We start from the raw sequence: 15113 nt of genomic DNA, 5'->3' as shown, positions 1-15113 counted from the left end.
AAAATTGTCTGGTCATTTACGATACCAATCTATCTACCAACTCACTTGCCAGCGCTCCACTATGCTATGCCCAGCCCGGCCAATGATGCCGTGTAGTATACAGTACAACGCCTCGTCCAATCGCTGGCGAACAGCAGACTCCATCCCAATGACTACCATCTTTATGCACAAATGCGCCTTAACTCCATTGCCCTCCCCCCAAAAATCGAAATACAAGTACAATCACACTCTCATTGCTTCAGCAGGTTAGCAAATATCGTGATCTTCTCCTTCACCATTTCCGTTCCATTTGCCGGCTTGGGCGAATTCCTCGGTAGGTTCGCAATGATTTCAATTTCGATTCGATTGACTCCGGGAAGAAGACGAGCATCGAATAGCGGGTGTCTCTGGTCAATTGGATGGTTTGGTATGATTGGGAGCGCAAACAATCGTTGTGTACCTGCAGTAACAAAAATCCTATGCTGTCGATCGGGTTGGACAAGGAAATCTGCGATCGTTGGCTTGATCTGGAGGTAATAGTGGGTGGGTGGTAGGTTGATGGTGATAGACTGCTGAGCCAACACGTCTGAAGGGGTTACTTCCATGCGAAAATGACGAGCGATGTTGAGGCCTGGGTGGGTTGAGATGAGCAGATTTGTGATCATAGCATCATCGGCAGCTTTTATTCATCAGCAACAAACTTTATATAATATATGGAAGGTCTTACTTTGTCCTTCCGGTCTCCATTTGTTGTCGACAGCGGGGTTGGGGGCTTGGAACATAGTTGGGTGCTGAAACGACTGCGCATAGCCACCAGAGTTGAATAAGTTCGGTGTAGGAATCCCAGGTGTCGACGGTGGCAGCATTCCATTTCCTAGTGGACCAGGCGTTGAGACAGGTTGGCTGAGTGGGCGATAATTGTTATAGTTCGCAGTTTGTATGGCTGGTGACTTATGAGCCACTTCTTCGCTTTTGACAGCAGCAGAGTTTGACGGGGTAGGAGATGCTGCGGAATCGGACATGCTCTTCGCGCGCTCTAGTGGATCTAGATTTGGCAATGGTGTTGCTCCCGACACAGATCCAACAAATGGATTCTTTCGGGGAGCGCCGTTGAGAGTAGCGCCATTTGACCCATTCGTTTGAGGAGCAGGAGAATCGGCAGGACTTGGTCTGCCTCCAAGTTTGAGAGTGATCTTGGGCGCGGGTTCTGGCATCTTCAACCTGATCTTGTTTGCTGGTTCTTGTACATGTATGGATTTTTTGGCTTCCTGAAGCAATTTCTGGAAGGCAGTCTGAAGATGTTTAGTCAATGGAAGTGTGGGAGGAAGTCATTCTAACGTACCTGGAGTTCGGTGGCGAGCGTTGAAATTTCGCTGCCATCTTCATTGAACTGCCAAGCATTGTTCCAGAGATAATTCATCTCATGTTCAAAAGCCCCCCACGACTTGAATTCGGAGATCGTTGGCGCATCTTTATCCCCAGAAGATCTTTTAATTTTCGATTGGACAGATTTGAGGCTGACGACGTTCTTGATGAGCTTGTAATAGTCTGGATACAACTTTTTGTCTGGCTTATCAAAGAATACTTCAAATGAGGCAATTTCATCACTTTTGTAACATTAGTACTCAGCAATACACAGTGTAAAAACGATATAACGTACTCTGGATTATCTTTTCTGGTTATCAAATCTTCCAGGATCTTCTCCTGGGCTTGCTGAAAGCTGAGTGCCTCGAATCCAACTCCTGAATAACGATATTCCGATGGAGTTGCGCTCTTTGCTTGTAGTGCTCTGGGATCCTTAGGAGGCCGGCCTCTTCCTCTTTTGATAGGGGTTTGGTCCTCATCATCCAGCTCGCCCTCGGCATCTTCATCTACTATCGGAGGAGGAGGTGCGGAAACTTTGAGAGTGACCTTAGGCGCAGGCTTAGGTGTAGGCTTTGAGACGCTCTTAGAACCGCTCTTTGAATCGCTAGGCAAAGGGGTAGGGTATGCAGAATAACCAGGGTTTTGGTATGCTGGATTTATCTTGACCATCACATTACTCAACGCCTTCCTTAGTCGCTCGGAGTCATCATAAACCTCCGATCCTCTCTGATTATAGTCTTTTGCATTCGCAATCATTCGCTTGAAGTAGCTCTCCAGTTGCTCAAGAGTATCAAACTCATGGCGCCGCAGCCTTTCTTCAATTGTATCCAGTGCAATCGGCATCTCAGTGACATCGTAGTAATCTGGGAGTAGTTTCCTATCGGGGAGGGTCAAAAAGCTCGTAGCTATGCGTCGTCCACTGTATGTGAGGTTAGTCGAAAAGCGTACTAGAAGGGAAAATGTAGTCTAATGCACATGTCGCAAGGTACATATCAGGAGGGTGTTTGAGGGGACAGATAGCGTGCATTATATCGAAATCCCTATCCGTAGACGAGGCTGACGGGTGGTCGTGGTGCAGTTGCGCAAATGATGAATATCATAGGAGAAGGAACTTGCTTGCCTTTTGTCTTCCGTCCTCCTAAGCGTATCTACAAGCTTCAGCCCATGCTCGGTGGTTAATTCGGCAGATTCGCCTTTAGAAAGATCGATGTGGTCCTGAATATTGTCAGCCTTGCGCCGCGTTGCTGTCGGTGGCTCGAAGCAAGAACCCTCGTTCGTCGGTCGGTGCGTTCGTCCTGGATAGATCCAGGGTCCATCGCCCAAACATCGCAACAGGTCCACGGCGCATCGCATCTACCAACAGCCAACCCGTCCGCGTGCTCGCGCGAATAATAAAGGAAGGGGCAAACATCACTTACACTCAAAACCTTTCTTCTCTTCAGTGCTCGCTCCACCTCGTCTTGCATAGCGGCGGCGGCATTGATTTTGCGCTTAGATTCCATCCTCTTCTCCGCTGGTTGGCGCAACCCCGAGTCGCGGGTGCAAAATTAATTCCGCTGCGGTGATGCGCGCCTCTGCTGAATGGCGTTGACGGTACAATGGAACACGGTCGAGGTGTTGATGCCGATGCGCGTCCAGGTGAAGGCCAAAGTGAGTTTTACCAGGATCTTCTTTCTGGCCCGGATGCAAGACAGAACGCGATTCTCAGGTGATTTTGCTGTAACCCGTAAATGGATATGTGCAAGCAAATAATCACGCCTATTCAAGCGGAAAGATTCACCTATTGCTTCGAGTATAAGTGCATCGGTGCATATGGCCGTGGTTTCTTAGAGGCAGGTTCGTCTCAAGTTGCACCTGTTAGTATCACGTGTACAGGCTCTCGTAAAATGGTCCCTGCTTTTTGGGGGCGGATCTTGCGGCTACATCAGGCTTTGTTTACACCACCCACCATTGCTCCTCCCGATATCTTGGGGTACTGCTTCAACAGCCATTTTTCCCCGCCCGCAAATACACTTCTTCGTTGATGTTCTTGCACAGCTAGCCCATTCTTTCGTCCACTACACAACTACTAGTCTCTTACTTGGGATTGCTCTGCCCAAACCGCAGAAGCAGCATATCTTGAATAGCGACGAGGACTTGGAAAAACTCGCACCCAGAATTACAAGTTTTACGCGGAACGCAGAGACCAATTGCCTTGTGGAGCCTGCGGATTGGCCACTATACTGGACATTGTAGCCGCCTTTTTAATCATCCACGTCCTGTGGGGAATTTAAAACCCAACCCGTCGCGTGCCCCGCGATTCAACAGACCAGGTCCCTAGAGCAAAAGAAAGACGACAAGATGGCAGACAGTGACTACAACCGACGAAATAAACATCCCAGGCCACTCACTGATAATGAGAAGATCCGCCTGGAGGAGTTTATTGATTCAATCCATTATTCCGCAAGGTAAGTCTCTGCGCTGTTTCTACTCCAAAGTCTAACACATCCTAGATACTCGGATGATGAATACGAATACCGTCATGTACAACTTCCGAAGAACATGCTGAAGGCGATCCCGAAAGATTATCATGATCCCTCGAAAGGCACACTGAAACTATTATGGGAGGAAGAATGGAGAGCTTTGGGCATCACTCAGGTACGAAGCGATTATTTTCCATCGAGTTGAAAATGCAAGCTAATTGCTCATTCTGCAGAGTCTTGGCTGGGAGCACTATGAAGTTCACGAGCCAGAGCCGCACATCCTTCTATTCAAGTAAGCAGCAATGATTCGGGGATTCCTGGTGTATTCCGACTAACAGTTTGTGTAGGAGACCGATCAACTACGTTCCCCCGACTCAATAGTGGTTTTGCGATACCTTGGCTCATGCGATACGATCTGGCGGTTCTCTAATGCAGCGTAAGACCTTTACAAGCAATGGCGTTTGCTTTGACGATGTTACGTTTCTCATGTCTCTGATACACCCACTTTAAGCCCTCCAACGGCAGCTTCTATATACTAGATTAGGGTTAATGGATATCCGCTCCTCCAATGGCAAATTCATCTTTGTTTGGCATCCCTGGTGGTGAGCACGAATTGTACAATAAGTCGAATCCGAGAGATTTGGTGGAAAAGAAGAATGCCAGGAGTTTTGCGGTTTGGGGCTGGTCCTGAATGGTTGTGGAAGAATATACACACCTCTATCAGGTAGCTTGGGACTCTTCGACTCTGCACGCCTTTTGCAAAGGACAGCACAACCCTGTTGTGCGTGCCAGTAGGCAGGACTTTAGATAGGAGAATAAACAATACCTTAGGCGAAACTTGAAAAGTGTAGCATTAACGTAGTCAAAATATGTTTGAAATTGATTCCGAACCAATGGGGTGAAGGCGCGAAACCAAAAGGATTTGCATCTAAATCTGTCAAGGGCTGGGCTGGGCCTGGGGAAGCGCAGGGCAGGCATAGAGGCGCAAGCTTTCTTTTGCCGCAAATTTGCCTGTACCGGTTGTACATCACTAATCGAACCACAAACTTTAGATATGGACAGATAACCCGTATCAAAACATCTCATGCTTGGAAATCACTCTCTTTACCGGCCCCCCCCCCACCCCCTCCCCTTCTGAGAAGTCTTCTATTTCTTCTACGCATTGTTCTTTGTGAGCGTTCAACAACATTACTTTCTACGGCCATTTTCTTTCGACAGGCGCATTCGACAATTCAAAGTCACAATAGAGGGTACAAGCTCTTTGAGCAACCTTGAACTTTCGTCAACCTCCAACCCCTCTTTACGATACTACTTTCGAGTGGCTTTGAAGCACTGATTAAACACATAAACACGTTGATTAAATAAAATCAAGGCCTGCCTTCCTAAGGTCCAACAACAGTCATGAAGGGTGCTGCCAAAGTCTTTTATCTGGCTGTCTTCGCCCTACTTGATACCTCTCATGCCGCAGACCCTAAGAGCCCCTCAAGATCCAAACCATCCGGTCCTGATGTTTGCGCGGTACGCTATTCTTCTATACTATCAAGCATGCTTGTCTAATGCCTGTAATCAGATATCCCCAAAAGCAATTGTCTCCGATGCTTGTGCATCTTACTCTACCCTCGATGGTCTCAACCGGGATCTCCGACCCTCCCTCAACGAGATTACGCAGACAACCGACTTCTTCGCATACTACCGATTGAACTTATTTGGAAAAGAATGTCCCTTTTGGAGTGATGAGAATAGCATGTGTGGCAATATTGCCTGCGCTGTAAATACTTTAGACAACGAGGAGGACATCCCGAGGATATGGAGAGCAGAAGAGCTAGGAAAGTTAGAAGGGCCCAAAGCCGACCACCCATCGCGACGAGTGCAAAAGGAGAGAGGACCGAATAAGCCACTGCAAGGAATGCTAGGTGATAATGTTGGAGAGAGTTGCGTTGTAGAATACGACGATGAATGCGATGACCGAGATTATTGCGTCCCAGATGACGAGGGAGCTGGTGGCAAAGGAGACTATGTGAGCTTGGTGGATAACCCAGAGAGGTTCACGGGTTATGCAGGAGAAGGTGCTGGGCACGTTTGGGACGCAATATACCGAGAGAATTGCTTTTCTAAAGCATCATTTCCAAAATCAGCATACCTTGGAAGTTCTACCTTCCCAAAGAAAGGCCCCGCCGCCAATGAGCTACAATCTGTCATGCGGGAGCACGAAAGGCAGATTCTCAACACTCCTTCAGCGACTGGCTTGGAGGAGGAAGACGAGTGTTTGGAAAAGAGGGTGTTCTATCGCGTTGTTTCTGGCATGCATACTTCCATCAGCACACATCTTTGCTGGGAACATCTGAATCAGACTACCGGAGAATGGGGGCCAAATCTTCTGTGTTACAAACACAGACTCCATCAGTTCCCTGAAAGAGTATCCAATCTCTACTTTAACTACGCCCTTGTGTTGCGAGCAGTTACGAAATTGGGTCCGTTCTTGAAAGACTACACCTTCTGTTCCGGGGATCCAGTCCAGGATGCTGCGACCAAGGCCAAGGTTCAGGTATTGACTTCCAAAGCTGCGGCAGCACCTCAAATATTCGACGAGAGCCTAATGTTCGTCAACGGTGAGGGACCTAGCTTGAAAGAAGATTTCCGAAACCGATTCAGAAATGTCAGCCGGATTATGGACTGTGTTGGCTGCGACAAGTGCAGACTCTGGGGCAAGTTACAAACTGCTGGTTACGGAGCTGCCTTGAAAGTTCTGTTTGAGTTTGATAACGACTCCCAAGATGTTCCAGTGCTACACAGGACTGAGCTTGTTGCTCTCTTCAACACACTAGCACGTATCTCCAGTTCTCTCGAAGCGATCCATCATTTCAGGACCATGGTTGAGGCGGAGGAGACTGAAGCTGAGAGTGTTGGGCATCACCACGTAATGTCTGATCGAGTTACAAAGCCTCGTCATGTCGTACCTGGAAAAGAGTTTACAGGCTCAATCGACGACGATTTTGATGAACATGAAGATGAACCGAAAGCCCGTAAACATGAAGAAACAGTTGGCGAGATCTTTTATAAGGAGTTAGACTTGATCTGGCGAGTGACGAAATATGTCATCAGGGGTTGGATCCGATTCCCCAAGACTATGTAAGTTTGATATACTTTTTCTCTCTTGAATTCAGTCTAATGGCAATACAGATGGGAGATCGTTGTCCTTGAGGCAGCGAGAGCCTGGGAGTACTACATTGGGTTACCGGTTTCCCCAAGGAAATGGGAGATCAAGCGGCCGAAACTAGACGAGCTTTGAGCCGCCATGTCTGTAGATTATTGTTTGGAGTAATGAACATATGCATCAGCGTTAGGAGTTATGGATGATGTTAAGACTACTTTGCATTCTAAATTGTGTAATTGTGTTCAAACATTTTGGACGCTGTCATTTTCGTAAACAGCAACTCTCCTTTTTTGCTCTGATATTTTGTCTTCATCAGTGTGAATGATGTCGAGAATATGCTCCTTTCTGCTTGTATCTGTACTCGAGTGTTCTAGTCTCGCTCTTTACTTTCTCGTTCGAATGATAGCATTGGTATTTGCACGACGCAAGTTTTACTGGTTCATCAATGTTAGGATAAGGCAATTGGTTGAATTGGGAAGCTATGGGAGCGGAGGCAGAAACTCTATGCTCACTAGCGTCCCATGTGACATATACATCACGTGCTTGGCAGACAAGTCCTCCTCTTCCTTCCCAAGTGGACGTTGCTTCTAGTTCAGCATCATAACACTATGGTCTTCCAGTACACATACAATGGACAGGAGCTTGAAGCTAGGGCTAGGTTGAGAAATGAGAATATGCCGTCATTCCCCATCCACTGCTATGGTGGCAACTTTTCGAACATGCAATTTCACAACTCAATCTGTTAGCTCAACTTTACTAAAAAAGAGGCAAGAAGAAGCGGTAAATACTAGGTGTTCATTTGTAAGGCGCAGTGGGACGTGTAAATTTGATGACGAGTGCCGCTTGTCTAAGCCAGGCTGATATTATATCTCACCCCTTCAATTCACATACTCGCTAAATATTTCACACGAATATATGAATATATATACGAAGTATATATATACATAAATATATAGGTAGGTAGGTAGGTAGGCACATATCTCTCCGTTCCTCTTGACCTCCGTTCTACAATTGTTTCTATCTCTTCACTTCGCATCGCTGTTTTTGAATCCGACCTCCAAATTCATCCCAACATATAGAAACAACATGCTCTTCAACTGGGGGTTCCTTTTTGGCTTCCTCTCTTCGTTTCTCTTGAATGCCTCCAGTGCTGGCTCGGCTCATGGCGATTCAGCTCCTGTGAGAACTAAGCTTGGTATCATCCATGGACGTGCGGATCCTGCCGCTGGATTCACCGCTTTCTACGACATCCCCTATGCCCAAGCTCCTGTTGGCAAGCTTCGCTTACAGGCCCCTCAACCCAGGACGACGCCCATTGAACACTTCAACTCCGGCGACCCAAGCAGCAATCGATGCTACGGTATTGGACTGATGACAAATAGTCTCGTTACGGGATCAGAGGACTGTCTGTATCTCGACATCATTCAACCCACGGTCATTCCAAATAAGTTGATGAGTGTTTACGTTTTCATCCATGGGTAAGTGTATCAAGACTTTATTCGAGGGAAAATGCAGCTGATGTCAATAGGGGTGACTTCAACGACGGCTCTAAATCCGACAACGATGGAAGGAACTTGGTAATCTCCAGCATCCGCAACGCAAGTCCCATCATCTATGTTTCCATCAACTATCGACTTGCTTTTCTAGGCTACCCCGGCGGTGCAGAAGCTGGCAATCATAATGCTTACAATCTTGGTCTGCTTGATCAGCGTATGTAAGCAACCTTTGCACGCATTGCATATCCCAATTTAGCCAAATCCGGGAGTTGCAAGAGTCCAAATACTTTTGAAATCCAATATTACCCAGGCAATGCTAACTGGGAGAACTTACAGGGCTCTATTGTGGGTGAAGGATAACATTAGAAGTTTCGGCGGTGATCCAAATTCGGTAGAAGCAATCTTTTACTCTGCTGTTTTGATCAATTTGCTAAAACAACCGGCAGATTACCGTTGGAGGGCAAGGTACCGGTGCAGACTCGGTTGCATATCAGATGATGGCAGGCGGGGGGGTCAATCGTAATCTCTTCCAGAAGGTGATCCTCGAGAGCGGTGCTGCTACTGGCTTGACTCCAATCCCGAAAAGCGATTATGCTCCACGGCAACAGCAGTACAACAGTATTGTACAAAAGTCCGGGTATGTGTCGCTACTGGTGTACCTTCTATATCATCAAGCTAACTCTCAAGATGTTCCGATGCTCCAGACACTTTTGTCTGCCTCCAGGGGGTATCAATTGATACGCTATCCCAAGCATTCTTTACGACGTACACCGAGTCTCATTCGATCCCTCATCATAGGTAAGTTCACCAATGTTTGTTTCAAATATTCATTATCTGACTTCTCTAGTTACGCGCCGATCGTCGAAGGCAACGTAAGGACAACGGATTCTTTCATATGACATTTTCCCTTCCCATCATGTTTTATCCATGTACTCCAACTTCTCACACACTCCTTAAAACGGGAACCTGTTCTTCCTGGCTCTCAAATACTCTTGACTAGGACATAACTGACTTCCCCTTCATCTAGTGGTTCCAAGACTACCCTTCCATTCTCATGAAGCAAGGAAAGTTTGTCGCTGTACCAACCGTCATAGGACATACAAGCAGTGAACTCAGTCTTCGTATCCCTACCTTTGCGAACTTCGTAGATGATGAGAGCATACTGGGATTTACTGGAGCCTTCCTATCCTACACTCCTCTGTCAACCTTGCAAGCTTTGCTCAGCCAATTCTCACCTTCCGACTACAAAGACATCGGTCCGCCAGGTTCTGGGGCTCAGTGGAGTCGTGTTGCAGACGTTGATAACTATCTGCAATCATTCTGTCCGGTTTTTACTGCCGCCAATCAGATTGCAAACAAAGGCGTTCCAGTTTGGAAGTGTAAGTGATGTCCACTCCCTTTGCAAACACTTGCTAACGATACCTATAGATCAGTGGGATGCACTCCATTCAGGCTCAACCATCCCAGCGTTTTATGGTGGTAAGTAACAATCGACCCCCAATCCCACATCGGCTTCAAGATTTCCAATCTAACATCTCGCAGTGAGCCAAGGCGCCGATCTCCCATTCCTTTATTCGCCCCAGTAAGCCTTCCATACATCACACTTGTGTCGTATATTGTGCACAGAGCTAATAGCCTAGAAAGACCACTCCAAGGTAATTTGGTCGATGTCAACCTAGGATATGCATTCCAAAGTTACCTTATCTCATTCGTCAACCACGGAAACCCCAATTTCGACAAGATTCAAGGTGGTCCCCCTGTGTGGGAATGGACCCAATATTCGGTAAATGACGCCCAACAGGTGGTGTTTTCCGAGCGCGAAGTGGGTTCGAACCAGCCCATGATCTTCATGGAGGCTGATCCTACAGATCATGCCAAGTGCGATTATGTGGAGGCGCATAATGTGGACTTCCTTCGCTAAACATGTTTTTTGATTTCTGCATTGGAAAAGTTTAGAATGGCGGTAATTTGTTTTATTTGCAGCGAATGTTTTACTGTTCCTTGGTGGGCATTGTGTGGTGTATGTAGTGGGCGTGGATACGCAACGTAATGGCAAGCAATGGTATATATTGTATAGTTAAGCAATTTTTCAGCAGGTGATTTGAACGTGCATGTGGGTTATTAAGAAATGAAAGGCAAGGCAGACCAGAGGCAAGAAAGGAAAAGGAAAAGTCTCCAGATAAAGAGAAGTACTCCCTAAATCCTTTAAGTTCTCGGCTGATGATTATGTTTACCAGGAACCTTTACCCCCCTACACAATCTCTATCCTCAAAATAGTTCGATTCTTATGACCCGCGGATTTCGACGGTCGGCGACAGTCAGTATTCTGTGATGGACCTTGCATATTCTGACCGCCGGTTTCGATGAGCTTCCAAGCAAATTTTGGAGTTAACTTCAACTTATCATCAATACCACTATCTGCGATATTGGCCATTTCAGCTTTCGGCTCATCTTGGAGATTCCCACGGCCACATGAGGCAATTATCGTTGTCACATTATACAATACAGGCTTATGGGCTACTCGAACCCTCCGACGCTTCCCATGAGCCTCCACGTGCACAATTCAACCTTGACGAAAACCAGGACTATTGCTACGGGAAGAGCAAAAGGGGGCAGATGGAAAGTATTTGGGGATAACTAATAAGATTTGGGGAAGGAATGAGGGGTTACGATGTTCGTGAGGGTAGCAAGTCGAAAATATTAATAGAACGTCTGGTTGCGTTAGAATATACCTCGTGGGGAGAACTCAGAAGTAGGTCAGGGGACATGGTTTTCACTGAAGCTGCATGCTGCTCATTCCATTTCCTTGTTGGAGGTTGTAAACGGGGGAAAGGCCTAAATTCCCTTCCTTCTACTCTCCTTACCAGCCTCTAGTAGCTGGTTAGAACTCATAGCTGACGCGACTCATCAGCTTGGCGGAATATTCGCTGCAGGACGCGCGGGCATGAAACCTAGAAATATTAATGCTTGTTATACTACCCAACCTGCAGAAGGCATCAAGGGAGGATCGGGAGGTGGTGGGATATTTGTCTGTTGCCGGTCGGCAAACGGGGAGCGGGAGGTGCAGGTGATCCGGGGGACGATTGACGATGGCCGTGTTTTATTGTGAATCAGGGGTCTTCTGGTGGGTGCAACATTCCATCATCGTGCATCTGATGTGCATCGCATTCTTCTTGTCCCTTCCTAATCCAGCGTGTAGCCTCAAAAGACCCCTCTAACCTACAGGTAGGTACTCGTGCGCTACACTTGCCTGGAAATTGGATATCAGATGTACCCAGGGCCCAGGCACAGACGGAAAATGAAGGAATAAATGGCCAGCAGAAGAATAGACGGACGAAATGGGAATTGCAGAGAGGAAAGCCGAAAGTTGGTGTGTTTGATCAGGCATTATTACGAGGCATACAGCAATATATTACCAGGTAATTATGCGATAGTACAAAGCAAGTTTGAGGGATGATGTTTGTTGTCACCTTTCGCCTCGTCCGTCCGCCCAAGTCCCAACCGGACTAGAAGGAGGACAAATGCCTTGATACATAGCTCACATCGTTTTGGTGTGGGAAGGAGGTCCGTATGTACACATGCATCAACATCCCATGGCTACCAACGGCGTCCTATCGGAAATTAAAGCGTGAAGAGGCGCAGGCAGCCACAGCCATCCTCACTCCACTAAACAACCATTCAAGCACTACCACCACCACCACCCGGCCTTCCAATCGCAACCACCAAACCACCAAACCACCACAACCAGCACCACCACCACCCCGCCTTCCAATCGCAACTCGCCCTCATCGAAAAACCTACTAATCGAAAACCTACTAATAGAAAACCTACTAATAGAAAGCCTACTAATAGAAAACCTACTAATTGCAACCGGCGCCGCTACCGCCTCTCGACCCCGACCCGATCCCGGCATCCAGGCGTCGATCTTTCCCTGCACGTCGACTAACACCAAGTCTCTAATCACTTCTTCTAGTTACCAATCAATCATTCATGGCGCAACCACCACTGCTTCCTTGCAACCTCTGCAGCTAGCTATGCTTCGCAGCCACCGGTCATCTCGAGAAGCCATGGACTGTTGTATATAAAGGATCGTTTTGTTCTCCTCCCACATATTCACACTCGTGAATTCAGTACGCCATCAAAGAACATCTATCTCAGAACATCCAAAACTCAAGATCTGAATTCCTGCATCGCAAGCAAGTTATCACAGTAGACTAAATACAATGGGTAAACATTCCCTCGCCGAAGCAAGCATCTCAGCCTTGCTGACCTAAACCCATAGCTCCATCCATCATACCTCGCACTCTATCAACAAGCAACACAATCACCCTAGTCGTCGGCGTCCTCAGTATAGCCGTCGGGATCCTAAGCACAATACTAGCATGGGCTATGTGGCGTCTAACAAGTGATGGCCGACGGCGACTGCGCTCGCGAAGTAATTCCCTCTCTCCTCTTACTCCGTACACATCCAACCTTAATCCCTACACAAATGCTGACTTGAAGCCAGGTCCCTCACCCTCACCCTCACCCTCACCCTCACCCTCACTAGGACCATCGCTAGGACCATCGAGTCCAATTGCCCTCATGCCTACTCAGGCTTCGATGGCGAATAGGAACGGGTATGAGGTAGCGTTTCGGATAGGGAGGAGTACTTGACATGACCCCGTACGTTGCTAAAAGAAAGCCTAAGACCACTGCTTTTAAAATAGCACGGAGCGGAGTAGAAAAATTGATTATAGTATAGAATGATAATGATTTATGGCATTCAATTGCCTCGCTGTGTCATCACAAAAGGGAGACTTGTTTGCGGTCTTCGGGTGTCATGGGCTATACGCTCTATCGAAGAGACGACAAACCCCTGCACCTTAATAGGGCCTCAGCAGCATTTCTTTCCTATCGGATCTCCCAACTAGCAGAGGGGTTTCAGCTTTAAATATGGCCTTGAACTAGTATGGCTAGCTTTCTTTGAGACTGGGTTTTGTAGGTTTGGAGGGCCCTGCCCTTCTCCCTCTGCGTTAAACACCACTAAACTAAGCGAGGAGTTCGCGAGGGGTACGAAGAAAAGGTGCAAAGGAAACAATGCACTTGCTTAGGTACGATGAAGATACCCATTTTGTACTTTAATTTCATTAACCATATTATACATTGCCATGCCAATACCCATTCCCCAAGTCTAATTATAATACATGTCGTTTGTTGTCGTTTAAGCTGATTTCATTTCCGTGTGCAAGGCTACCCCATGTCATACTTCAAGCATCCGCTTGGTGCTTTTTGTGAAGCCTCAAGCTGCCGAATCGTTTCCTCAACCCGTCGCCGACCTTTCGGCCCGTGCTATGGCTCCTCTGCATATTGTTCTCAAAATTCACAGAAGCCATCGCTGGCTTGCCGGGACCTCCAAGATCGGCGCCGCTGCCACTAGCGCTGCGCTGGCGGGAAGTAGGTTGCATTTCGAAGGCATTGCCGCCCTCGGATACGAACCGGCGATGGGAATGTGCTTTGTCGTGGTCTTTGATAGCCCTTTCGATGGAGAAGGAGGGTTCGCCTTTGCCTTTATAGTCTTCGGGAAGGTATTTCTGTAGGGAATTAAGATTTTTGAAATGAAAGTTGTTCCAGAGGACTTACCACATCCGGCCATCGTTTGTAGGCTCCACCCGCAGCATCCGGCTCCCTCATCAGATCGGCACCTTCATTGTAATTCATCACTTTGCCGTCCAAACCGGCCATTCCGGGTGGAATGACAGCTGTGCCTTGCAATGGAACATGTTTGTCTAGAGAATCTTTAATGTTCTCCCTTGGTGTAGCTCTCAAGGCTTCTGCATTCGAGGCGGCTACAGCGGCAACGGGAGAGCTGTTATAGCTTGTATTTCTGGACAGCAGAGTAGCATCGTAGGGGCCCTCGTGATGGTATGTTCCGCCAGTTCTATCCAATCCATCAATTGTGTCTGTTCCAGGGATATGCTTTTTTCTCAAATGTGGCGAGCGATGTGCGGCTTTCGTCTCCTTACGCAGCTGGTCGAGAGGTCGGTGAGACATATCGCCTGGAAAACGTTCACCAAGGGAACTTCCTCGTCGGCGTCCTTTGCCGTTACCAAGGGGTTCGTCTGAGCTTCTCCGGCTTGATCCGGCTTGAGCGTAGTCTCCGAATGCGGTTTGCCGGTGGGATGGAGAGTACGGGTTTGATGGGTGGAAAGAGGATCTGGTGGGACTTGCTGATGCTGGAGGCGTGGGGTAGCTCGTTGATGTTGGAGCTTTGGAGTCTCTGGATGATGCTGAGACGGTTGGGCCTTTGGTTTCTTGGGGTCTGCTGAAGTGTGTTCCGGGACCAGTTTCTTCACTGGGCTCTGGTTCGTTCAAAGGGTCGAGGAGATATTTGGTGGCCTGTAAATAAGGGCAGTCAGTTTAATACTCAACTTTGAAGAGCGGCTTTTGTGCTGCGCCGGGAGGGGATCAAGTCTAAAACCTGGTCTTTTGGCGATCTGGCGATCGAGGTACATACCCAATTTTTATCCTCTGAAGCGGAATCCATATCTGATCAAATTGGCGGGGTAGCCGAGTATATTTGAGAATCGGGGATTTGGTGGCGATGATTTAAACTATTTGACCTGGAGGAAGATTTGGATGGGAGGGCAGAGCAGCTTGAGGCAGCTTTGAAATGAA

The 15113-nt window shown here is 47.6% G+C and overlaps 4 protein-coding genes across 4 annotated transcripts; 2 read left to right on the top strand and 2 right to left on the bottom strand.

Annotated features, from left to right (window-relative positions):
- Positions 1–230: 230 nt before the first annotated feature.
- Positions 231–2810, bottom strand: PBRM1 (Protein polybromo-1; the record flags this gene model as incomplete). The annotated part of the gene is made up of 6 exons (XM_031146284.1): positions 231–658; positions 707–1271; positions 1322–1586; positions 1640–2291; positions 2406–2559; positions 2763–2810. The coding sequence occupies 6 exons, from the start codon at positions 2808–2810 to the stop codon at positions 231–233; spliced, it is 2112 nt and encodes a 703-aa protein (XP_031008765.1).
- Positions 2811–3657: 847 nt separating this feature from the next.
- Positions 3658–4187, top strand: suc1 (Cyclin-dependent kinases regulatory subunit; the record flags this gene model as incomplete). The annotated part of the gene is made up of 4 exons (XM_031146283.1): positions 3658–3791; positions 3837–3981; positions 4040–4098; positions 4154–4187. Coding segments are annotated over 4 exons (372 nt in total), but the record flags the coding sequence as incomplete, so codon positions are not given.
- Positions 4188–5207: 1020 nt separating this feature from the next.
- ero-1 (Endoplasmic reticulum oxidoreductin-1) lies at positions 5208–7095 on the top strand (the record flags this gene model as incomplete). The annotated part of the gene is made up of 3 exons (XM_031146282.1): positions 5208–5324; positions 5377–6935; positions 6987–7095. The coding sequence occupies 3 exons, from the start codon at positions 5208–5210 to the stop codon at positions 7093–7095; spliced, it is 1785 nt and encodes a 594-aa protein (XP_031008804.1).
- Positions 7096–13705: 6610 nt separating this feature from the next.
- Positions 13706–14982, bottom strand: LHYA1_G001297 (uncharacterized protein; the record flags this gene model as incomplete). The annotated part of the gene is made up of 3 exons (XM_031146281.1): positions 13706–14029; positions 14079–14834; positions 14953–14982. 3 exons carry the CDS (start codon positions 14980–14982, stop codon positions 13706–13708), a joined length of 1110 nt encoding a protein of 369 aa, XP_031008797.1.
- Between the last annotated feature and the right edge of the window lie 131 nt (positions 14983–15113).

This window comes from Lachnellula hyalina (genome assembly GCF_007821495.1).
Source record: "Lachnellula hyalina strain CBS 185.66 chromosome Unknown contig00012, whole genome shotgun sequence".
Lineage (NCBI taxonomy): Eukaryota > Fungi > Ascomycota > Leotiomycetes > Helotiales > Lachnaceae > Lachnellula > Lachnellula hyalina.
Note: the sequence above shows the minus strand (reverse complement) of the source record. Positions and strands in the feature narration are given on the sequence as shown.